The following is a 26,453-nucleotide window of genomic DNA, read 5'->3' on the forward strand; positions in this document are numbered from 1 at the left end:
AATAATGTTATATATCATATTTAATTAAAACATTTAAACTAATGTTAATATGTGATTTCTGTTTTGGGGAAAGATGAGATGTTTGATTAAAATTATAGAATTTTGCCTTTTAAGGGCCTCACCTTAATTTTGCCTTGTGGGCTTCAAAGTAGATTGGCAGAATCCTGACCAGGATCCAAGTCTCTGTTGCACCATGCTGCCTTCCTACAGTCAAATTGAATGAAATTAAAACATTCCTAGAGTAACATTTAACTTGCTTTTGTAAAAAACACATTATAGATTACAATTAGCTAGTGTTTTAGACTTGAATTTGTTAAGTGGCATTACCCATAAGCTTTTATTTGTTCATATTTGGAAAAAAATTGGATACTCAAAGTTTATTTAAGATCCTATTGTGGTAAATATATAACTTTATAGCCAAAAATAGTAAATAAAGAAAAAAATCAGTATTTTCAAAATCTTTTACTGTAGCCAATCACAGATTAAGGAGTCACTGATCTTTTTGTTTTTGCCAAATTCTTTCCTATTGGAGAAAAGCTTGTCAACTGGATCTTCCTTTGTATTAAAGAAAATTCCTAGACTGAGAGCCATTTATTGACTCTTGCCATAAAGTAGGTTATTTATATATATTCACCAAATCTCACAACAGTTGAACAAGATGGTTATTTTTATCCCCATTTCAGGAAGTAGCTATAGGGTAGTTAATTAAACAAAAATAGTGGCAGATATGGGATTTGAATCCAACTCTAACTCAGACCCATGTCCTTTTCACTATGCATCTGCCTTTTAAGTTAAACCGTGGTAACAGAATATATATAAGCTTTGCACTAAATTTCAGATTGCTTATGAGCATGCTGATTTAGTGGTATATCTATCATTTTAGGAACCAATCTGTGTCTCTTGTCTCTCCCTTTTTAAAGCAATTTAAGTCACCAGCCAAAGACTCTGGATTTCTCAGAACATTTCCTAATCTGTTTAATGTGTTGTATTTTGTGAGGCAGAAGGTTTTGGGGTTATATTTGTGTATTTATGTGCCTTAGGAGTCTGCTTTTTACTGAACAATTCTGATATCCTTTGCCTCTGTGTTGAATTGAATTGAACACACATTGGGGTTATTTCTAGCAGTGGTTTGGATTCTTCTAGCTAGGAATCATTTTGCTAGCTGGATCTGGTTGCTGAGAATCTGGGTGAGACTGTTTGAGAACGGTAGCCAGATCTAGCCATTCCATTGACTTGTCAGGAGGTAGGATTAACATTGTTCTCCATATCTCCTCAAGCCTCCTGCATTAGTGATGATCTGTAAAGCCAGAGACAACATTATTAGCCAGTGGTCTCAGGACTGGATGGAGGGACTATAGACATAGTTACTGAATTCCATAATCAGGGATCTTTGTGACCACTGGAGGAATTCGTTTTAAGGCAAATATAAAGAGTTCTTCTTTTCTCGGGGGGTAGCGTACTACATCTGGAATTATTGCATCAAGCAATTTATAGGCTCAAAATATTAAAAAAGTTCAAGAATCACAGCAAGTAATTAAACTACATTAGTGATGTTAGGGGGTTCCATTCCAGGTCTTTGAGGATGGTGTCATGAATGAGTCAATAGTTAACCCTCCTATAATCTCCTCTTTGGTACCACAGATACAGCACTAGATTGGATGGACCCTTGGGGTTAGTTGGTTAGTAATAGCTCACATATGTTGAGCTTTGACTTTGTCAAGTACTGTGTAAAGTCTTTACATGCACTATCTCATTTAATCCTTTTAACAGACCTATAAGGTAATATAGGTCCAGTTTATATAGGTGCCAGTTTATAGCAGGGTTAGGGTCAATCCTACTTGGGTCATATCAACTGAAAGTGTAAAAGGGATAAGTCTCCAAAGTAAAATCAGAATGCCATTAACCAGAAGGGGGGAGTGGTTGCTAGGCAGATAAAAGCAATAGATGTCCACTTTAACTATTTTTCATAGTATTTCTTTTTTTTTAGTCACCCTGTCTTTATTTGTGTTTGATCTAGTTACTTTGAGTTCCGAATGTTGTTTTCAGAAAATGTGTTAGGCTTTGTCTTTTCTTGAGACTTCTAGTACAGCTTTTTCATTTAATGTCCAGAATCTGAGGTCCAGAATAGGGAGTGACTTGCCTAAAGTCATATGACTAAACTAAAAGTGGCTTGAACTATAACTTGCCCATTATACTATTCTGCCTTCCCATGTTTTTTGTCCTATTTTTGAGTCAATTTATGTTAAGTGAGTGCTTATTCTCAGTTTCATTTCTGGCAGGATGTTCAGTATTGGACCCATGTGTAATGAGTGATTTCCTCATTGCCTGGCATCTCTCCACAGCTTTTCTGATCCCCATGTGTTTAGGTAGAGACGGTTTAAAGTTGCTCTGAGGTGAGCCTTTTTAGGCATCTCATCCACTTTAGCAGCTTCCAAACTCTGGTTTTCCAGATCAGATTTCCTCATTCAGACATTCCACACACTTTTCAGGCTAGACTTAGATTTTCTGATCCTGTGACTTCCTTCCCCTAGACTGTGATCTAGAGGAGGGTTGTGTTTTCTGTTTAGTTCATCCTGCATTTGAGCACCTTACGTAATGTATCGGCAACTGTTTCGGGCGTAGAAGCAGCTCTGCAGATGAATATGGCACTGTCCCTACCCTTGAAGAGCTCACTGTCTAGTGGAAGAGGCAGTTATTTAAGTTGTGAATGCAGGAGAGGCCTCTTCTGTTTTCCACGTTTCATGGTTGTTATATTTGAGCTGGGTCTTGAAGGATGATGAATAGTTCTTTACCAAGAAGGACTGTGGCTTGTTTGGTGAATGCCCAGGAGTGCAAGGACTTTAAAAGTGGTGTTTAAACAGTCTACTTGCTGTTTGAATCCTTCTTCTCCACATGACGCTCAGTTGCTCTTTTGGCTTCTGATTGCCTGGCTCTGATGACAGAAAATGTTCTTATATTCCTCTAGTCCTAGTTTTGCTCCATTGTTTTTGAATTTACCATTGAGATACTACAGTTGATATTTATTGAACATCTGCTTTGTACTAGGCTTGTGAGACATAATGGGGTTACAGCTGTGAACAAGACAGGCCAGGTCCCTTCCCCTGGGGTGGTGGAACACTGTTAGTGGAACAGTCTAATAGTGGCATGAGACATTGAGCCAATAATTCCTTGCTGATGAGTGCACAAAACATTATAGATAATTATAACAGGGGGCTTTGACCTCGTGTATGAGACAAGGATAAGGGAGGCAAGAAAAAGCTTTTCTGAGAATGAGTAGAAGGCAAACTGGAGAGAGTAAGCAGTCATTCCAGGAAAATAGAACTTTCATCACCTGTGTATATAGAACACCTACTGGGTGTTTGCCACTCACTGTGCTTGATTTTTCTCTTCAGTGTGATAGTTACACACCAATCAGAAAGATGTAGCTCAGATTTTTTGGGCCTGAAATGTGCTTTGAGAGGTATTTATTCCGACTTGAATAGCATATTTATTAATGGAAGAATTGCTCCCATTTGTGTGTATAAGTAAAATTCTTAAGCAACTGTGAAAATTTTAAGTAAAATTATCCTGTTGGATATTTTATAAGTTCATATTTTGTATATTTTGCTTCCTTTTGGAAAATAATTCATTGATAACATAGTAGAACATGACGAGTATTAAGTACATTGTAATTTTATTACGAACTTTTTATAGCTAACTTTGGCATTGCTTACTCATAATTACTTGTGCTGTTGTTTATTGAGCTCCTCTGTGCCAGGGACTGTGCTAAATAAGCATTTAATATCAGTGTCTCACTTAATCCTCATTACTATCCATGATAGGTGCTGTTACTATCTCCATTTTTTTATATAAAGATGATGAAATGGAGGCTCAAAGAAGGATGTACAGTAGCTAAATGTTATAGAGCTAGGATTCAAATCCAGATTTGACATCTGAGTCTGGATTTTTTTTCCCGCTATATGATACTTGATTTTTCATATTTGGAGGCACCTTGGAGTAATTCATGAATTGTAATCTTTTTTTCCTGTTGTTTTCTCTTTAGGTTTTTGTCAGGACGAACTGGCAGAGCTTGACCCAAGCACTAGTAAGTTCTGAATGTTCCCCAGTGTTCATGTGTAAGAAAAGTGTATGTGTGTGTACTTTGAAATGTATAACTTAAGATGACATTTATAGACCTATTGACAGATTTTTTTTTTTTTTTTTGCGGTACGCGGGCCTCTCACTGTCGCGGCCTCTCCCGTTGCGGAGCACAGGCTCCGGACGCGCAGGCCCAGCGGCCATGGCTCACGGGTACAGCCGTTCCGCGGCACGTGGGATCCTCCCGGACCGGGGCACGAACCCGTGTCCCCCGCATCGGCAGGCGGACTCTCAACCACTGCGCCACCAGGGAAGCCCTATTTACAGATTTTATTTCACTTTAATTTATGATTATGGGGAGGGCATTCTCTCTTTTCTAGTTATGTTTTCTTTTTCTTCTCCTAATGTTATTTGGTGGCCAGAGTCTAGCCGTTTAATAGAAAATTCTTTGCTGAAAATTTCTGTTTAATACTAGTTTCTTGTTCTCCATCATCCATGAAACCACCACCAACAAAAATTGTGCTTTCATTTATGCATACATACAACCATATACCCACAACCACTTTTTAAAATGTTGACATCATTTTGATATAATTTATTTCAAAGAAGGATTATGTAAAGGTTTAGATATTTATAGTTGATAACCTTCATACCACAGTTTAATTTCTAAAGCATCTTCAACTACATTCTTAAGTTTAAGTTATGAGAATGACCATTTCAAAGTCTAATTAAATGATGCTTTTCAGGACTATATAAGTCTTGATCATAGATAATCATCTGTGTTTATAGTGCTCTCATAATGTGGCATACACCATTCCAGGATATGGAGACTATTCAGTGTATACATACCTTATTTTGCTATAATACCAAAAGGTCAAATGATACTTTAGATTGAGACTCCATGAGATGATTTAGAGTTATTTTTTCTAGTTCTTGTACTTGTTAGGGTCATGGGGCTGGTTATTGGTCACCATTCTGCTGTTGAGGTAAGCGATAAAGTTCACCTCACCATCCTGACTAATATCAGCTGTGGCCATTCTCATGTTATCCTCACACACTTTAATAGTATAAACATTCATGTTTGTTCAACTAACTTATTAATTACAAGATAAAATAAGTCTCATAATGCTTATCAAACACCAGGGAAATAGATTTGTCTTTCTACAAGTCATAAAGTTCAGAATCAGCTTTGTAGGTAATATAGGCTCAGTTTACCCCACCTTCCTACCTGACATCCCATTACCTGTGAGTGAACACACTATTTTCACTGTCTTTCTCTTAATGAATAGCCGTCATTTAGGAGGAGGAAAAGGTAAATTCTCGAGTCATGGTCCTCTCTTAGAAGCATTTTTGAACACTAGGAAGGATATTGACATGCCCTGTGGTCTTTCAGATAGAACTACACATAAAACAAGCCAGATAATTGAGAACTCAGTTTAACATTGAATGTTCTCTGCAACAGGCCCAGTTCTAGGCTCTAGGGATACACAAATAAATAAATCTGTGTCCTGCCCTAATTTATTAATAGTCTATTGGAAAATATTTCCTTGTCTGGAATTATTTCAAAATACACTTTTTTAAACCTCTAATTTAGCACATAGTATCCAAATTTATTCTTTTTTTCTGCACTTAGTAGCAATTGAAAATACTCATGCCCATCTTCTAGGAAAGGCACTTGATATTCTTATGAAGATTATTATTGGATTATTGTTCTTTCTGGGCCAAGTAATTCTAACTCATTTAACATTTCTGCATAGACTCTCTAGCTAGATATTGTGCTTTATATACCTCTCCATTCCATGAGAATGAACAGATATTGAATCATAATTTTATATATCAGTATAGAATGGGAATTACCTAAAAAAATCATTTTTCTTTTAAAAGTCCTACTTAGCTTATGTGGCCAATATTTTCAATAGTCCCCATGTTATTTTTGTGAAGTTAGTATTTTTGGTCTTTCTCTTTGAAGAAATACATAAAGATCTGACATTATAATAATGAATGGGAAGAAACAAAAGTTTATCATCTGGTCTGAGTCAATCTTGGGGTTCAATTGAGCATGCTCAGTCCTACCAAGTCATAGCACACCTCAAGATTGAAATGGGCTGTACACATGTGTTGTGTAAAGTTGGTTATGGTTGTTGATACTACAAATTCCATGGCTTCTTATTGGGAAGGAATAACATCTGTGTTAATATTTCACAACTTCTGCACATTAGATGGAGAATAATAGGGTTTTCTTTGTGATGCATCTTTGGAATTTAGAGGCTCCAATGTCTCCCTTACCCCCCAAATTCCTGATAAGGAAGGCCTACTCATACTTGCTTATTTTGGACCAGGAAATACCATTGTTGTGATTTCCCATTTTGCTTGGCACTGGTTGTAGACAGCAAATTTGGGACAACATGTTGGAACTGGATGAGGAAAGACTGACTTTGTAAAATTTGTATAGCCTTTTTTTTTCCCCTACATTTTTTGTGATAGACCACATGGGTAGCATGCTTAGAATATGGGCAGCTACTCACACTCTGGCTGCCTTCCTATGATTCCTGGGCTTCCTGGAGTCCAATGTTACAGCACAGGTTCAGGCTAAGTTCATTTCTACAAGAAGCATCTCTGTACCCTGCCTATTAGCATAAGGGACAAGGGCAGTCAAAGGTCAAGAGAAGTTCAAAACAGCATAACCTTTCTGTGCTTCTGTTTCCAAATAACCCCAGTCTGCCCTGCTCCCCAAGTATTTTCCTCAGCCATCGTGCTTACCGTGTAGTTGTAAAACTCAAGAGAACAAGGACTGACTTGATGTAAGGGAAGTTAGAGAATAGAAGTCATTGTTTCTTAAAACAGGAGAAATAATTGATTTATGTTTGGGGACCAATTAGGCTATAAAACAAGAACAGTAAAGGGACCTATGACTTCAGGACAGTTACTTGCTCTGATTTCTGTCCCACAGACAAGGGGCTCCCCAATAAAGGCTGTCGGCTATCTAGACTAAATTATTAATTCCTTTCATGCCTCTCAGGGCTTGTAAACAGCACATAATACAGGAAAACAATTGATACTGTTCAGTTATTGGCCAGATAGAGGGTCAAAGGGTAGATAGTTGGATTAGCAACAGCTGTTCTTCCTCCCTAGTCAGACTTTTGTCCCTTATTCTATTTCAGCAAAACCATTCCTGGGTTCTTGGCCTCTAAATAGTTTAATCCATTTCTCTTCTTGTAAAATAATCCTACAAATAATTAGAGAATAAACACTGACCGAAATTGAAAATACTCGTATTTTAATTCAGTTTCCAAATTTGAAGATGAGCATTCTTTTTGGTATGTGCTGACTATGTTGTTTCGTGTTCAAAGGATATTATGCCAAGGAAAGTAACTACTTGAAGTTTAGACAGGTTAGAAGCTTTTTAGCTGTTTATACCAACTGCTTGAGGATTTTCATGCAGCTTGATTAAAAGAAAAAAATTGCCTTTGTTTAAACTGATGGTAGGATAATGCGTGTTCATTGTGGAAAACACTAAAAGAAAACTGTAAACACCCCTAATCCCACCACCTGGAAATAACCATTGTTTCTTATTTGAGAATATGTCCTTCCAGTTTGTGTCTGAGCTTATTTTTTACGTGGTTAGAAATCATATATACAATTTGTATGCTGTTTATTGCTCCCCCACTCAACATTACATTGGGAACACTGTCCCAAGTCATGAAACAGTTTTCATAAATATTTTTAATGGCAAGATAATATTTCATTGTAAGTGAATAAGTTTACCATGGTTTATTTAACCATTTACCTATTGTTGGGCATTTAGGTTGTTTGCAGTTTTTTCTACATTATAAATAGTGCCACAGTGAACATAGTTTTTTTTTTTTTTTTTGCGATACGCGGGCCTCTCACTGCTGTGGCCTCTCCTGTTGCGGAGCACAGGCTCCAGACGCGCAGGCTTAGCGGCCATGGCTCACGGGCCCAGCCGCTCCGCAGCATGTGGGATCTTCCCGGATCGGGGCACGAACCCGTGTCCCCTGCATCGGCAGGCGGACCCTCAACCCTGCGCCAACCAGGGAAGCCCGTGAACATAGTTTTATATAAATTTTTTGTCTGCATTTCAAGTGAGCCCTTTAGCTTTTTATATAAGCCAAAACTCTTCTGAATTAAGAGCATGGACTCTGGCTCAAGATTGCTTGAGTTCAACTTGGCTTCAGTATTTACTAGCTCTGTAATCTTGGCTAAGTTATTTAACCTCTCTGTGCCTTAGTATTCTCATCTGTTAAATGGGGACAATAAAAAAGTACTTCTACTTCACAAGGCTATTGTGGAGATTAAAGGAAGTAATATATGCATTTGGAATAATGCTTGGCAAATGGTAAACACTATTAAGTGTATGCTGTTCTAGGCTATGTAGCATAATGTTGAAATTCTCAGTCTTTCTGTACCTAACGACTGTTGTAACCACTTTATTCAATTAAACTATCCTCTGTTGCCTAATGACACAAAGATAAATCATTCCAGATGTTAGCAGGTGTAAGTTACTGCTTCAAGTAAATAGTTCCCTCAAAGGAGTGGAGCTCACGTACTGCTGGCCAAGACTGTTCTTACCATCTGGTTGACTGTTAGGGTGTTTTGGGCCCCTTCGCCCAACCAGCAGCAGGTAACCAAAATGACCATCTGCCAACCCATTTATTTAACCTCTTAGGAAACTAAAGGAGTTAACCCTCTGCTTATTTAAAATAAATACTCAGATTATGCACTTTCTCTTTGGTCAGTAGCAAGGTCTTAGAGAGAGCATGCTGAGGAAGAAATTTGTGTAATTAAAGACATGCCATTACCATTTAATTTATTTATAAATCCTATGATACTTTTTAAAAATTATTTTTTTTGGCTGCGTTGGGTCTTTGTTGCTGCGTGTGGGCTTTCTCTAGCTGCAGCGGGTAGGGGCTACTCTTCGTTGCAGTGCACGGGCTTCTCATTGCAGTGGCTTCTCTTGTTGCAGAGCATGGACTCTAGGTGCACGGGCTTCAGTAGTTATGGCTCGCGGGCTTCAGTAGTTGTGGCTCATGGGCTCTAGAGTGCAGACTCGGTAGTTGTGGCACACAGGCTTAGTTGCTTTTCGGCATGTGGGATCTTCCCGGACCAGGGCTTGAACCCATTTCCCCGGAATTGGCAGGCGGATTCTCAACTACTGCGCCACCAGGGAAGTCCCTACCATTTTTAAAAGACTGCATACTTGGGATTCTTGCTGACTCAGACTTACACACACACACACACACACACACACACACACACACACACACACACGTATATATTTTCCCCTACTGAGCAAAGACCTGGATAAATGAGCATTTTAGAAGAGACTTGAAAGTTAAATTAATCTTTGCCCTCTGTTGCCATACTGATAGATGCCCACCAGGCAGAGATCCATGAGTGATGTGGGATGAACAGGCAATTTAAAAAACAGCTTCAGAATAAGACAGCCTAACATCACTAGTTTGCTCTGGCTTTGCATTCATCTGTCAAGTGTTTTGGGATCCCAAGGAGACTTTTTGTGGATCCTTCAAGCTATAAAAGAGAAATGTACATCTCAGCTAGAGTTACCCATAGGTTCATTCCAAAATTCCAACATTCTGTACCATGTCCTATGGGTCTATTCCTAGTTGTCAAATTATATGTCACAATTTTTTTTTTTTTTTTTTTTTGGTATGTGGGCCTCTCACTGTTGTGGCCTCTCCCATTGTGGAGCACAGGCTCCGGACGTGCAGGCTCAGCGGCCATGGCTCACGGGCCCAGCCGCTCCGCGGCATGTGGGATCTTCCCGGACTGGGGCACGAACCCGCGTCCCCTGCATCTGCAGGCGGACTCTCAACCACTGCGCCACCAGGGAAGCCCTATATGTCACAATTTTTAATCTCAGAAAACAGTTTATATAAACCCAAGTGTGGTCTGCAGATAATGAACTTAAGGTTGAGTGTTAGAGATCAAAGAAAATTAACATTTATTGAGTATTCCTTATGTGCTAGGTACTTTGAACATATTCAGTGGGAGTGAGAAGGGTTGGTTATAGCGTATAAAATATCTAAACTTAAGTTTGACTTTGTAATACCTAGTCCACTGTTTCCTTCCCTCCCCATTTCTCTTTTTCCCTTTGATGTGTGTGCCAAGCCTAAGACTCAGTTCCTGCCCTCAAGGGACTCTGGTTTAGTCAGGAACGACAGACACAAAATTTGATGATATGTGGCTTTTACTACATAATAGTAGTTAGTAATAATAATGACTAATATTTATTACACATTAAATGCTTCATGTGCATTTTTCATTAAGCACTCATAAAGCCTGTTTGAAAAGATACTATTCCTATCCTAACAGATGAGACTGCTAAGGCCTGGAGAGGTTAAATGACTCATCCCAGAGTACACAGTGGAGAAACATCTGGGACTTCAGAGCTGCTGTTTTAATGAATCTTCTATCCTGTTTCTAGCTCTCTTGACTGCGACAAGTCTCAGATGCTAATGGAAGAGTTTAAGGCAGTATAAGGATTTATAACATATATAACGGGGCCTTTTATGTACAGAATGAAGACTATTTTCTAAGTGTCATTTGGGCTCTTTTGCATATATTAGAGTTATTTTGGATGTAAAGTAGAGTAATTCACTGTGGAATAGGTTCCCAAAGAGATTTCTTCTGAGGTTCAGGATTATTCCACTATGTATTATCAAACAGATTCTTTCCTGAAACAAATGAAGATAAGTTCCCTTGGTTTTCCCCTTTATGTCACCTTTCCTTCACAACATTCTGTTTGTGATATTGGTGTTTCACATTCATAACAGTTCCAAGAGCCTTGCTTCCAAAGCTTCAGCTGAATCTGCTAGATCACTGCAAGATCACGTCGCCTGAATGTGGCCTTTTGCTGGGGAGTTCCTTTCTGATAAGAATTCTTTTGAACAGGGTGGGGGTGGGATGAGATCCAGAGTTTAGGCTGAGCTTCATCCCCTTGACCTTTGCCCCTATTTCAGAGTTTATACTGACTTGATAGAGACTCCCTATGGAGCCAAGAGTTTAGGACTTGTTTACAATTGATGAAAAGATAGTTGCATTCAAAGGCTCTTGTTGGATCCTTGGATAGTCATGGATCTCTGCCATTATCTATGGTGGGTTCAGGGAATGCTTGAACATCTGGGTCTGGAGATATGTAATGGATGACTAAGAAGGAATGAGAAGAAACTCTGAAATTAGATAGGTTGCTGAAATTATTTCTGTGGGAGCAGTATTGCAGTAATATTTTGAGAGCAGAGAAGGATTCCTATAAACCTGTGCTTTATTTCATTTTTTTAAAAAAGCTGAAAGTGGTTGTTTAAATTCAGCATATGATAACAAAGGGGGATGTGTGGGAATTCTGTTCTTTTTCTGATGTCTCACCAAGAAGAAGATTTGCTGTGTTAAGGCAAATGTATTAGGTAGTGGAGGGAAACCCTGGATTATTAAAGCCACCCTCTTCAGAGTTATACATAATTTTACAAATTGGTGTTTTCTCTCAAAATCTTGGGGTTCTTTAAGTATGTTGAGGAGAGTATAGCAATTCAGTCCCAAGTGAGTCTTCATAAGCCTTTTCTGGGCATACAGGTCAGTTAAGACTCTTAGCTTCTGTATTTGAAGTTACATATCTTTTTTTTGTTGGTCCAGTATTTGTTGTTGTAGATTTGAATCTGAAAGAAAAGATAAGCATCTTTCTTTGAAGGGTGCTGACAGTATGAACCAAAATTGAATAGATATATCCTCTGTTGGTAAGCATAGGAAAAGATAAACTGCATGAATAATAAGATTCACAGTGAAAATAGTGTTATATCATTTTCACTGTAGCACAAAATTCCATGTGCTAAATGTAGTCTGACTTATAGATGTGTTTTGTTTGACTAACTGGATGTTTAAATAAAAGCATGTTAGTTGTCAACATTTAAAACTTGCAAGAGTTTCATAAAAATTTCCATTTCTGGCCTTGATAAATTGGATGGTCCAGCACTGGGCCTGGATTTCTGTTGATACATGGCATCTGTTGGCTGGAACAGAGTAGTGGCTGCCCTCTTTATTTTTTTATTTTTATTTTTTCTTAACATCTTTATTGGGGTATAATTGCTTTACAATGGTGTTAGTTTCTGCTTTATAACAAAGTGAATCAGTTATACATATACGTATATGTTCCCATATCTCTTCCCTCTTGCGTCTCCCTCCCTCCCACCCTCCCTATCCCACCCTTCCAGGCGGTCACAAAGCACTGAGCTGATATCCCTGTGCCATGCGGCTGCTTCCCACTAGCTATCTACCTTACGTTTGGTAGTGTATATATGTCCATGCCTCTCTCTCGCCCTGTCACAGCTCACCCTTCCCCCTCCCCATATCCTCAAGCCCATTCTCTAGTAGGTCTGTGTCTTTATTCCTGTCTTACCCCTAGGTTCTTCATGACATTGTTTTTTCTTAAATTCCATATATATGTGTTAGCATACGGTATTTGTCTTTCTCTTTCTGACTTACTTCACTCTGTATGACAGACTCTAGGTCTATCCACCTCCTTACAAATAGCTCAATTTCGTTTCTTTTTATGGCTGAGTAATATTCCATTGTATATATGTGTGGCTGCCCTCTTTAAATGAGCATGCACACTCAGGTTTGTCACAAACCCACATGGCTTCCTTCATCCATTTATGTTTCCTTCCAGTCTTCTCTAGGCATTTGAGTTTGCAGTTCCTACATTAAAAAATGATAATTAACAGTGCAGATGAAGGTGTGGGAAAATGGGAAGTCTGTGAGTATAATCTAACAATATCTGTCAACACTAAAAATGTTCGGGTTTATTCTTGCAGATATAGCAGTTTAAAATTAAAAATTTTTAAATTTAAATTTGCAGATTTAGCAGTTAGTACATCTGGGTATTTATCCTATAAGAAATGAAAGGTGTGCAAAATGTATATTCTCAGATACTCTTTTCAGCATTTATAATAGCAAAAAAGGAACAGCTCAAAAGTTTAATAGGGGACTAAAATGGTTTGTAGTTATCCATGTAATGGAATACTATAGAATCATTAAGGAGAAGGTAAATTTTAGTCTGGAAGAAGATACACTGAACAGTTAACAGTGATATCTTTGGGCAGGTGGTATCACAGAGTAACTCACTATTTCTGTTTTAATTTTTATAAATTAATTTATTGGCCACACTGCAGCTTGTGGGATCTTAGTTCCCTGACCACGGACTGAACCTGGGCCCCCGGCAGTGGAGGTGCAGAGTCCTAACTACTGGACCACCAGGTTTTACCCCTTAATTTTTTTTTAACAAGGCTCTTGTATTAAGAAATGAGATATATATTTTTTAAAAAATCTGTGGCTCTCATTTCAGCTGCCAAGCTTCCAAGCTATTCTGTCAGATTGAGTCACCCAGGCTACAGCTTCCCATTTAGATGATAGATTTTACATTCACAATTCTCTTACCTTGAAATTGCTCTGAGGAATAGGAACCTGTATCCTCAAGTATCAGGAACCATCTTGAAGCCAAAAAAGAGGATAAAAGCTTAGAGCAGCATTTTCAGGCTTCTGCTTGCAGCCCTGCCTCCATTCACTAATCAAGCTATCAGAATTGGCCTCCTTTTTACCCTGCTATCAAGAATGTAGGGAGCCTTAAGTAAGCTTCTCGTATGAATTGTGCTGTCCTGGCAGTTGCAGGTCATGTTGCTGAAAGTGACCCTAATGGACACGGTGTGGTGCAGTGGAAAGAACATGAGAGTTTGCATCTTGGCTTTTGCCAGTCCTTGCTAAGTGACCATAGGCAACCTGTGAAGGTCAGTTTCTTCATCCATAAAACAGTAATAATCTCTATTAGGGGTTGTTTTTAAAAATAAGTTAGATAGTATATGTGAATTGCCAAGTATTTAGCTGCTCTAGCTGTTACTGCATGTTTCTTCGTTGCTGAAATAGATGATGAAGGGTTCCTAACTTTTTGGGCTAATATTTAATGAGCATTTACTGTATGCTAATGGAGCAAAAAAAAAAGTGGTATGATTTACGTACAGTGAAACACATAGATATTAAGTGTAACGTTCAAGCAGTTTTCACAAATGCATGTACCCTTGTAATTCATGTTTCATCAAGATACAGAACAGTGCCATCCCTTCAGAAAATTCCCTTATGCTTTTTCTCAGTTGATCCCACTATTCTGCCCCAAGAAGCAATAACTTCGGATTTCTGTCATGATAGATTAGTTTGTTCTGACATGTCTTATAGATGGAATCATACAACAGGTGCTTTATTGTGTCTAGTGTTTTTCAGCATAATGTTTGAGACTCATCCATGTTGTTGCAGGTGTTAGTAATTCATTTCTTTTTATTACTGAGTAGTATTCAATTGACTGTATCATAGTTGATCTATTCATCTGTTGATACCCGGGCTATTTCTAGTTTTGTGCTATTATGATAAAGCAGCTATGAAAATTCTTGTACAAGGTTTTTGTGGATATATTTTAATGTCTCTGAACGTATCTAGGAATTGTTGGGTCAGATGGTAGATGTATGTTAAACTTTTTATGAAATTGCCAGTTTTCCAAATGGTACATTTTACAATTCCAGTAGTATGATTTCTAATAGTTCGACATCCTTGTAAGTGTTTGGTGTTGTCAATTTTTAAATTTTAGTTATTCTAGTGCTCAGGTAATGGGACCGATGTGGTTTTAATTTGCATTTCCCTGATGACTATTTATATTGATTATCTTTTCATACCCTTATTGGCCATTCATATTTTGTCTTTTAGAAGTGTCTATTCAAAGTCTTTTGATAATTAAAAAAAATTGTGTTCTTTGTCCTATTATTGAGTTGTGGGTATTTTTTATTATGATACAAGTCCTTCATCACATATGTATGTTGTGAATATTTTCTCCCCACCTGTGGCTTTCTCTTCTACTTTATTGACATGATTTTTTGATTAACAGAAGTTTTACATTTTTATGAAGTTCTATTTATTAATTTTTTCTTTTATGATTAATTCTTTCTGTATCCTCCCTAAGAAATCTTGGCCTAACCTGAGGTTGCAAAGGTATTATTCTATGTTTTCTACTAGAAACTTTATGGTTTAGCTTTATTCAAGTTAATTTTTTTTGTATGGTGTAAGATAGGAATCAAAGTCTTTTTATATGAATATTTATTTGTTTCAGCACTATTTGTTGACAAGACTTTCCTCATTAAATTTTTGATGCACTTGCTGAAAAATAATTTGATCTTATATGTATGATCTACTTGTAGACTCTGTTTTCTTCCATTAACCTACTTATGTGTTCACTAATAGCACAATGTTTTGAATACTATAGTTGTATAGTAAATCTTGAAATCGGATGGTGTTAGTTCTTCAACTCCATTCTTCCTTTTCAAAGTTGTTTTAGCTGTTTTGGCTGTTCTAGGGTTTTGTTTGGTTTTGTTTTAATTTCGTTTTACATTTTAGAATCAGCTCATCCAAAAAAAAAAAATTTTTTTTTTTAAGTGAAAGTCTGCTGGGATTTGATTGGATTTCATTGATTTTATCAATTTGGGTAGAGTTGTCATTTTAGAATTGAGTCTTCTAATCTATGAATGCAGTATATTTTCCCACTTATTTAGAAATTTATTTTTTCTCCGTGATGTTTTTGAAAGATTAGTGTTGAGATCTTGTGCAGCTTTCTTTAAATTTATCCTTAAGTAGTATGTTTTTTTAATGCTGTAGTAAATGGTATTATTTTAAAATTTTATTTTCCAATTGTTTGTTGCTAGTATATAGAAATGCCGTTGATTTTTGTATATTGTGATTGTATTATACGACATTGTTACATTTGTTTACTAGTTCTAGTAACTTTTAAAAATAAATTCTTTGGGACTTTTTATGTGTACCGCTATGAATAAAGACAATTTTACTTCTTCCTTTTTAATGTTTATGACTTTCAGTTTTCTTACCTTATGGCATTGGCTAAGATTTGCAGTCCAACAGTAGATAAAAATGTTGAGGATGACATTCTTTTTTTTTTTAATTTTTAAAATTTATTATTTATAAGTTTATTTTTTTAATTTATTTAATTTTGGCTGTGTTGGGTCTTTGTTGCTGTGCGCGGTCTTTCTCTAGTTGTGGCGAGCAGGGGCTACTCTTTGTTGCGGTGTGCAGGCTTCTCATTGCGGTGGCTTCTCTTGTTGCGGAGCACGGGCTCTAGGCACGCGGGCCTCAGTAGTCGTGGCACGTGGGCTCAGTAGTTGTGGCTCACGGGCTCTAGAGTGCAGGCTCAGTAGTTGTGGCGCACGGGCTTAGTTGCTCTGCAGCATGTCGGATCTTCCCGGACCAGGGCTCAAACCCGTGTCCCCTGCATTGGCAGGCAGATTCTTAGCCACTGCGCCACCAGGGAAGCCCAAGGATGACATTCTTGTTTTTGATCTTAGAGGGAAAGAGTTCAATATTTCACTATCAAGTGTATGATGTTAGCTATAGTTTTTTTCTTACTATTCATTTTAAAAAATTGTGGTGAAATATACAGACCAAAACATTTATTATCTTAACCATTTTTAAGTGTACGGTTTAGTGTCGTTAAGTACCACACTAGTATTGTTATGAAACCATCACCACCATCCATCCATAGAACTCTTCGTATCTTGCAAAAATGAACCTGTAACCATTAACAGTATTTCCCCATTCTCCAGACTCCGGCACCCACCATTCTACTTTCTGTCTCTATGAATTTGGCTAATCTAGGTATCTCATATAAGTGGAGTCATGCTGTATTTGTCCCTTTGTGGCTGACTTCTTTCACTTAGCATACTGTTTTCAAGGTTGATCCATGTTGTAGCGTGTCACAATTTCCTTCCTTTTTGAGACAGACTAATATTCCATTGTTTGTTATATACCACATTTTGTCTGTCCATACATCTGTTGATGGATACTTTGGTTGCTTATAGCTTTTAGCTATTGTGAACGTTGTGAATAATGCTGCTATGAATATTGAGTGTACAAATAGTTTTTCAAGTCCCTATTTTCAGTTCTTTTGGGTATATAGCCAGAACTGGAATTGCTGGATCATATGGTAATTCTATTTTTAATTTTTTGAGGAACCACCATACTGTTTTCCACAGTGGCTGTATCATTTTACAGTCCCATGCAGCAGTGTACAGGGGTTCTGATTTTTCTGCATCCTCCTATTTTCTGTGTTTTTGATAGTATCACACACACCCAATAGTATCTCACTGTGGTTTTGATTTGTATTTTCCTAATGATTAATGCTGTTGAACCTATTTTCATGTACTTATTGGCCATTTGTATATCATCTTTGGAGAAGTACCTATTTAAGTCTTTTGCCCATCTTTTAATCAGGTTTTTTTTTGTTGTTATTTTGTTTCTTTAGTTCTAAGATTTCTTTATATATTATGGATATTACCCCTTACCAGATATATGATTTGCAAATATTTTCTCCCAATTTATGGTTGCCTTTTCACTGTTGTGTCCTTTCATATACAGATGTTTTAAATTTTGATGTAGTACAGTTTACTTATTTTTTCTTTTGTTGTCTGTGCCTTTGGTGTCATAGCCAAGAAATCATTGCCAAATCCAATGCCAGGAAGCTTTTCCCCCTTTGTTTTCCTCTAAAAGTTTTATGTCTTATATTTAGGTCTTTGATCTATTTTGAGTTATTTTTTGTATAGTATGGTATAAGATGACATTCACATGCATCCTTCTGCATGTGGATATTCACTTTTGCCATCACTGTTTGTTGAAAATATGGTCCTTTCCTCATTGAATAGTCTTGGCAACCTTATTGACAGTCATTGACCATATAGGTGAGGGCTTATTTCAGGGCTTGCTGTTCTGTTTCTTTTGTCTATATGTCTGTCTTTATGCCACATTGTTGTTTTTGTTTTGTTTTAAGTTATGTATGTTTCAAAAACTGTAGATTTTAAAAAATAATTAATTATTTATTTATTTGGTTGCACTGGGTCTTAGGTGTGGCAGGTGGGCTCCTTAGTTGCGGCATGTGAACTCTTAGTTGCAGCATGCATGTGGGATTTAGTTCCCTGCCCAGGGATCGAAACTGGGCCCTCTGCCTTGGGAACGTGGAGTCTTGGTAATTCAACTTGGTAGTATTTATTGTAGATTTTTGTGATTTTGTTCAAAAGAGTCAAAGCCTATATCCTTAACCTCAGTGTCACACGTTTGCTTTTATTTGTGTGAGTTTTTATTAGTTTTTTGTGTAGTCTTATACCAACTATCTGGTTTTCTAGATAGGTTTAGGCACTCTCCTTCTGCTTCAAATTTGAAGTCTCCATCTAGTGGTCTCTTCTGAGAGCACAGTGGTGAGAAGCTGTGATGATGTATTGGCATTTATTCCCACTTAGTCCACTAGGTGGCAACAGGCCCTAACTGAAGAGCCAAGAGCAAGGAATCAGACCGAAAAACGGAAAACAATGCTTGTAAAACTCATAATTAAACGGAACAGAAAACCAAGATTTTCTGAAAAGTAATACTGCTAGCCCTCAAGATATGAGAGATGGAGTGAGCCTTTAGCTCATTCTAAGAGCATGTTTGGAAACTCTAATTAATATTATATGGGAATCCATTCTGCTGCCTTCCTTCCATTGCCTCTCATACTTCAAAATCTTGGCTTATTCAGTGGCTATCCAGTTGCTTTTTTTTTTTTTTGAATATTGGGGGATGGAGGGGAAAGGTGATAGAGCTGACTGTTAATGCAAAGAGATCTGAGTTTGGGGAGTCGGGGCAAGAAGGATGTGCTTTTATATCCAAGAGCCGACAATCTACTTCCAGGGAGACTGCAAAAAGAGGCATTAATAGCTCCCTGTTGTCCCTTGGGTCTGAGACTTCTTTCCTTGGGCGTGAAGAAGAGTTTTTATAAATGTTATAGTCGAAGGTGTGGGTTTCCCTTATAAAAATGGAAATTGAGAGAACAGAAATTTTCCTGAATGAGGATTTGTTTAAGGTAGTAGTGAAGGAAGAAGGTCGTTTAAGGGGATGTAAGATTCTAAGAAGCCATGAGTAGAATTCTCAGGCTGTGAAAATTAAAAGATGATGGGTGGGGTGAGTTTCTAATGCTCCCTGAAGTAGTTAAGAAGAGAAAAGGTTTGGGAGGACAACTAGGCTGGAAGCAGAGTGACCTGGCAGCCTGTTGCAGCTTGCTTGATTATGGCAGTGGATGCCAACTTTTTTGACCTCAGTGACTTAAGTAGGTTAGAAACACAGCTCACTTAGGCAGGACCCCATTATCTACTTAACCTTCCTTTTCCTGCTTTCCAGTTGAAAATTCATTGACAATGGACTATGACGTGCAAATAAATTTGGAGGGAGGATGATAAATGTGCATTAGCAATTGAGGTCTGGTTCATATTTGAAACATGGCATATACATGTCAAAGTCTAATTACAGTACTAGAAAATTTTAAAATAAGGATACTGTTGGTGTACTATCATACACAGCATGTATCAAACTAATTTGAAAACGATGCTGAATGAGCCATAAGATTAAAAAGCAAGAATAACAGTAATTGAAAACTACCACTAATTCCCTCAACAATGATAATGGAGTTCAGAGAACTGCAAGATTTCCAGTTGATTTTCTGTGTGTGTTTGCAGTAGGATCTTTGCACCATTGCCATCCATTTTGTGGCAGCCAGGCTTATTAGTAGAATGCTAAAGAGTCTCTTGTTACTTTTAGTTTATAAACACCAAATTTTATTGACAGTCCATTAACAAGTTACTTATAGCCTTTATTCATAAGTAGAAATGAACTGAACATCAGTCGCTCATAAGATGGATGAAAGTTGGATTAATATACCATGAGGATCCTTTAAATTCATACCTTGAGAAGGTAGAAAACAGCCACAGGCTAGCTAGAAGAAGGCTCAGTGCAATGGGCCTTTGGAGCTAGGTGTGAAATAGAAAAAATATATGTCTTCTGTGACTTAAAGCAAAATCTCACCATTGTGTGTGAATGTGTGTCTTCACTATGTATGCGCAGATGTTTATGATAATGGCTCCAATACTGTTGACAGAATTACTACTCATGTGATCAGTCTTATTGACAGAATTATTTGTTACGTGAGTCTAACAACAAATGAGTCTTCTAGGAATTGTTTTTCCTTATGTTGAAGGGTAATCAAGAAGGAAGTAAAATCCTTTATGTAATGATTTTGTGCTGGGATTTTTGTTGATGTTTTTTGGTGTGTGCATTATTTAGCATCTCAGCTGTCCAGAAATTTTTCAACATAACTAAGATGCAATAAAAGCCAGGCCCTAAACATCATTTTCATCAAGATAATCTTAATTGTGAAATCTAATCTCTGTCCCTTTGTTTCTCTCTGTCTCTCTCTTTGTGAGAGGTTTTGTTAGACAAAAACTTAAAATTAAAATACCTTAGTCACCCTTTCCTAATAGTCATGATAATTTTGACCCTTAATTATCTTTTACCAAAAATATATTCTCTTAAGTTTTATAAGTTAAGTCTGACCAGTCAGTTTCAACCTCTGACCTTTGTTTTCTCTTTTGAAATACCTTGGATAAAAATATCACCGAGCAAACAAACCTCAAAAGCAACATTGGTAAATTAGTGGAAATGATCCTACAAATGCAGATGAAAGATAACAGGGTAATTTGAAAAGCTTCAAAAGTACAGTGGGGCTAGAAACAAGTTTGGAAGAAATAGATGTTGATTGAGAGTTGATACGGCTGCTCACATGTTAGTGATGTAGTGCTGTCATGTAAAAAGATTGCTGCCCGGCAGGAATTACTCTTGATTAGTTTTCTTGATATACTTGGTGCCATTTAGATCCTAAATATTAGTGATATGATTTTTACCTATTGTTCAGTATGTACAAGTTTAATCAAGCTATTATAGAAAAGAGCTACATTTAGTGGGGCTTGCCATATGTCAGATGCCGTGCTAAGCACTTTATTCTCACCTTATATGATCCCCATCACAACTCTATGTAGTAGGTGGTAGTTCCCAGATGAGAAGCTAAGGCTAAAAGGTTAAGACCACACTGCCTTTCATTCCCCTGTTCATCATAGCCAAAGAAAACTTTAGAGCTTTGAGAATATGATCTAGTCTTAGAGGTTTGTAAAGAAACTTGGCATAGTCAGAAAAACATGAGTTGAACACAGGGAGCTGTATTATGGCGAAGTAACACACGAAAGTGTGTGAACAGTGCTGGTGCCTGGGAAATATAGACTGGTAGCAAGGGAGGAAAACCAGAGGTGTTGACTTAAGTAGTTAAATTGTAAGACAGACACTCTCCTTAAGCTAGTTTAAAATGGGGACATTGGTGGAAAATACAGGGTTTCTCTTGGGGCCCAAGGAGGGAGCATTCAGTTGGATTTCATGAAGGAGCAAGACCAGGATTTCTTTCCCATCTCTCTGTGGAGGCTTATCTCTGCTTCTCTGGTGCTTCTGTTTCATATTTCTCTTCTTGTTCAGACTGATACTCTTTGCTTCTGTGTCCATGATGGAAGATGGCTGCCCTTGATTTGCCCTGCCTTGTCATGTCTTTCCAGCAGCCATGCTCAACACAGACTAACTGAAGCATTTGTGTTCAAATCTTAAATACTCAGGAAAGAGGATAAACCCAGCTTGGTGTCCAGATATCCATTTACCTGGGGCTATGGCCACTGACTATCCAGTAGAAGCTGCAGGTGCATTCTAAGGAGAATATTAATAGAGCAGACAAATTTTCTGGTATGATAGTTTCAGTCAGGAAACAGGTAGCATGGAGATTGTAGAAACTCCCCATTAAGTCCGGTATTTGAGGGATAGTGCAAAGGTAGGGCAAATTCAGGGGCATGGTTGATTAGGAATTATTTGCTAGCCCTGGGGTGGGAAAGGATGGGGATCTGGCAACTGCAGTGAAAATCCAGGCATTAGGTAATGCTTGAAGTTTGGCAAGTAGAAAAGATACTTTCAAACCACTCAGTTATTGGCTGGGAGTTATAAGTGAGCTGATGGCTTAATTGAAGTGGCCAGGGCCGCTTGTAGCCCTCAGTGTACTTCACTGCATAACACCTATTTGAGTACCTACCTGGTGACAAGATCTGAGGCTGTCCAGGTACTCTCGCCCTAGCCATGATTGGCTCTGGGGCTGGTTCAGATTGTATACACACACAGAAGATACTAGTGACTCCAACAGTTAGGGCTTTTGGTAGTGGAAACTGAAGATAAATCTTTGATATTCAAGTTTTTGTATTGTTGCCTTTGGGATTTGAAAATCATTCCAATATTCCAGAGTGAATTTATTCCTCTGCCTTCCTCAGGAAGTTTTTCCTCCTAAGTGTATTTTGGGTTTGAGTTGTATTTGAGCAGTTTGTTATGGTATTTGGGTCTAATTTCAGGAAAATAGACTGGAATTCAGACTAGCTGTTTGGTTTCACCAAGATTAGGATTTTATCACTTATGAGGTTTGTAAAAACATACCTGAGGAGGAGATTCATTTCTGGCATGAGTGAGTGAGAAGGTCAACACAGCCTGTCCCCAAAAAGCAACTGTAAAGCTGAATAAAACTATCAACAACAACCATAGGCTTATAACAAATTGAGAAGTAATCAACCAACTTACCATAGCTCATGTTTATTGAATACTCCATGCAGAATATACATTCTTTTCAAGTACACATAGAACAGTCTCTAAGAGTATTCTGGGCCATAAAATAAGTCTAATAAAATAAAGGTTAAAAAGCCCCACATGATCATCTGAGTAGACACAGGAAAAACATTTGACAAAATTCAATACCTATTCATGATCAAAATCTCCCAACAAACTAGGAATAGAAGGTAACTTCCGCAATTTGACCAAGGAACATCCATGAAGAGCCTAAAGCTAACATAATACTTAATTGGGTAAATATAAGTACCTTTCCCCTAAGATTGGGAATAAGGTAGGTAAGAATGTGCTCTTACTACTTCTTTTCAACATTCACTGGAGGTTCTAGCTAGTACAGTAATGTGAGGGTTAGTGGGGAAGGCATCTAAATTGGATGTCTTAAAACTGTTTTTATTCATAGGTGACATAATCCTATATATAATCCTAAATAATTCACAAAAAACCCACAAAACAAGTAGAACTAATTGAGTTTAGCAAGGTCACAGGATACCAGATCAATATACAAAAATCAGCTGTATTTTTATAGCTAGCAATGGTCCAAAAATGAAAGTGAGAAAACAATTCCATTCACGATTGCATCAAAATAATAAAATACTTAGGAATAAATTTAACAAAAGAAGTGTAAGATATGTACACTAAAAACTAAAATATTTCTGAGAGAAGTTTACAAAGACCTAAATAAATAGATTGTGGCTCTGATGGACTGTCTATGCTGGTGACACGTATACACAGAAAAATGCCTGCATTCAGCCCCAGGTTATAGATTAATAACCTCAGCTAGACATCTTGCAAATACGTGCTTCTGGTTGACAAGTAGGTGAGAGTTTGGGGAGTGAGGGAATCTTATCTACTAAAAGTGAGGATAAGCCATGGAGTAGTACCGTCAAAGGCCAGGATGCATTGGGCTGTACTGCTGTGTGCTGTTTGCAGCACATTTTTTCACTGTGCTCTCTCTGAGGCCTCACAACAATCCTGTGAAGATAGGAGAGGTGTACTTAGTCTCTCTTTCATGGAGAATTAAGGCTTAAGAGGTGACTCACTTGTCCAAGAACACATAACCATGGCAGAAATTGGAATTAAATTCAGGTTTTCTAACTCCATACTATCCCAAACCACTTATTTCTTTTTTACTCTACTGTTTTGCCTCAGCTATTTACAGTCGTCCCTTGGTATCCACAGGAATTGATTCCAGGATCCTCCTTGGACACCAGAATCCGAGGATGCTCAAATCCCTTATATAAAATGGTGCAGTATCTTTGGTCCTCCACATCTTGGATACGGAGGACCCACTGTACTGGGAAGAGAAGAGAAAGGGGCATGTGATTTTGATGGATTGTGCATGTAGTTTTCAGTAGATTTAGTTAGTCTGAAGAGTAGGAGGGGAAGTTGGGCTACAGTGTAAATTCAGGGGTTCTATAGCAAGTATAATCAAGATAGCTTTGTCCTGATATCTGGTAGATATTAAAATTATACCTGCGTTGGAACTGTACTTCATGGCACAGATGGTTTGAAGGTATCCTATGCTTACTTCAAGGAGTTTCATAAGTTATAAACATAATTGTGTCATAAAACATAAGGGAATTCATTTGGCAACCATTTATGGAATGTCTATTCCATGGCAGGCCCCTTGCAAGATTTGGGATCACCCAGTTGGATCCTATTGAGATATAGCCTGAGAGGAGAACAGAAGTAGGCTGGAATTTGCTTTGTAATTTTCATTCTCTGAGGCCGATGTGTCTGCCCTCCAAAGTGACCACTTCAACCATGGACCTGGAGCCCTTTACTTTCCACTGTCCCTGCAGCTGTGCTTTCTACAGGTACCCTTTCTTAATAAAAATAGTCCGTCATTTCTTCCTTTCCCTCTGTGGATTCTTCCATATGCTTTTCAGTCAAACGTAGGTATATCTTGCATCTAAAAGAAATCTTTGCTTTTTAAGAAAAGGCATTTAAATAATTTTTCTTAATTGTTGAAATAGTTCATATTTATTGCCAAACGCTTCTAAGACATAGATGAGTTGTAAATGATAAACTTAAAAATCACCTTTAATCCTACAACTTGGAGATTGCAACTGTTAACATTTTTGCTTCCAGTCTGTTTGAACTTCGTCAGTATCTTTTCTGTTTGAGCCAGTTACAAGATGGCTCTAATCCTTTGACCTGGAAAGATGACCGCAATGTTTTAAGTGAAAAAAGCGTTACGGAAAATTATGTGTAATTTGTGATATTTTCTCTAAATATAAATACATATATTAATATTTTAAATATCTCTGAAATATCTGGAAGAATAATACACTGAACAGAATGATGCGAGCGGCGGGGGCAACTGGTGGACTTTAGTTTTCTCTTTTGTATCAATTTTTCAGTAACTATGTAGTACCCCCCCCAAAAAATCTATTTGAAAAACAAAAGGCAACCAAAACCAAAAGCTAAAATGCCTTTTTGAGATATCCTTTTCATTCTGTCTATTCCTGCTGCCTCCCTTTTAGCTTAGCTCTTTTGTGCAACAGATTTCTATTTCTTTTTGTCTCAGATCTCTCCTCCCTTCCTCCTACTTCATCTGCTTGGTGAACCTTCCCAAAGTCTTGCTTTCGTTATCTCCTTGCAGAGCTAACCACTTAAAGTGGCTTCCTGTTGCACTAATTCTAAACTTTTCTGCCTGGCTCACAAGACCGTCCGTCATTTACTTTTTCAGTGCGCCCAAACATAATCTCTGAACTATTCTGCTCTTGTCCACTATACATGCCACATATTTTCTCTGTGCAGGTATTTATTTACAAGTCCCATCTGCAGGAAACACCCTCAAACTCACATAAGTTCTCCCTTCCTGTAGCACTTAGTTTTATCCAATAGAAACTATAGAGGATTTTGGTGGCTAAAATATGTAATTTTTTCATTGGCATATATAGAGACTACTGATTGTCTGGGTAAATAAATGGCATGCTTGTTCAGTTGTACATTTTTCAAAGAACATGTCGGACATTCTTTCTGTTTATTTTTTTGGCTGCGTTGGGTCTTTGTTGCTGCGCGCAGGCTTTCTCCAGTTGTGGTGAGTGGGGGACACTCCTCGTTGCAGTGCGCGGGCTTCTCACTGCGGTGTCCTCTCTTGTTGCAGAGCATGGGCTCTAGGCGCACGGGCTTCAGCAGTTGTGGCTCACGGACTCCAGAGCGCAGGCTCAGTAGTTGTGGTGCACGGGCTTAGTTGCTCTGCGGCATGTGGGATCTTCCCGGACCAGGGCTCGAACCCATGTCCCCTGCATCGACAGGCAGATTCTTAACCACTGCGCCACCAGGGAAGCCCTGTCAGACATTCTTTTCTAATGTTTTCAGAAATTTGGAAATAATTGGTGGTTGAAAGTAAATACCTATAGGATGCATGACATCCTGACAAACAGCGATATGTGAATTACCTCCTATGTGTCCACCAGTATGAAAGAAAGAAAAGTTTTTGATTTCTGTAAAGACTTCTTGGGTGGGACAGTCATCTGAATTTAACCTTGTTCATTCATTAGGTTCTTTATTTTTAAAGAAACTCTAATGGCTGCTTTCTTTCTTTTTTTTAAAATTTATTTTATTTACTTTGGCTGCGTCGGGTCTTAGTTGCAGCATGTGGGATCCTCGTTGCGGCATGTGGAATCTTTTGTTGTGGCGCGCGGGCTCCAGAGCATGGGCTCAGTAGTTGCGGCACGTGGGCTGTCTAGTTGTGGCATGAGGACTCAGTAGTTGCACCATACAGGCTCTCTAGTCATGGC

At 38.0% G+C, this 26,453-nt stretch overlaps 1 protein-coding gene and 1 long non-coding RNA gene across 4 annotated transcripts in view; one reads left to right on the forward strand and one right to left on the reverse strand.

Moving 5' to 3' along the window:
• NR6A1 (nuclear receptor subfamily 6 group A member 1) overlaps nt 1-26,453 on the forward strand; it is a 209,713-nt gene that overhangs the window by 24,640 nt on the left and 158,620 nt on the right. For both annotated transcript variants that reach the window (XM_067743347.1, XM_067743348.1), the window contains exon 2: nt 4,043-4,084. In XM_067743347.1, the coding sequence (XP_067599448.1) occupies nt 4,043-4,084 (42 nt within the window). The remainder of the gene's footprint in view (nt 1-4,042; nt 4,085-26,453) is intronic.
• The window catches only part of LOC137227458 (uncharacterized), a 38,723-nt gene continuing 34,925 nt past the window's right edge, over nt 22,656-26,453 (reverse strand). The window contains exon 3 of one of the 2 annotated variants that reach the window (XR_010944861.1): nt 22,656-24,861. This is a non-coding gene — a long non-coding RNA (uncharacterized lncRNA). Of the gene's footprint in view, nt 25,956-26,453 lie in introns of both variants that reach the window. The other variant, XR_010944860.1, reaches the window with a different exon arrangement.

Source organism: Pseudorca crassidens, chromosome 7 (assembly GCF_039906515.1).
Source record: "Pseudorca crassidens isolate mPseCra1 chromosome 7, mPseCra1.hap1, whole genome shotgun sequence".
Classification (NCBI taxonomy): Eukaryota; Metazoa; Chordata; class Mammalia; order Artiodactyla; family Delphinidae; genus Pseudorca; species Pseudorca crassidens.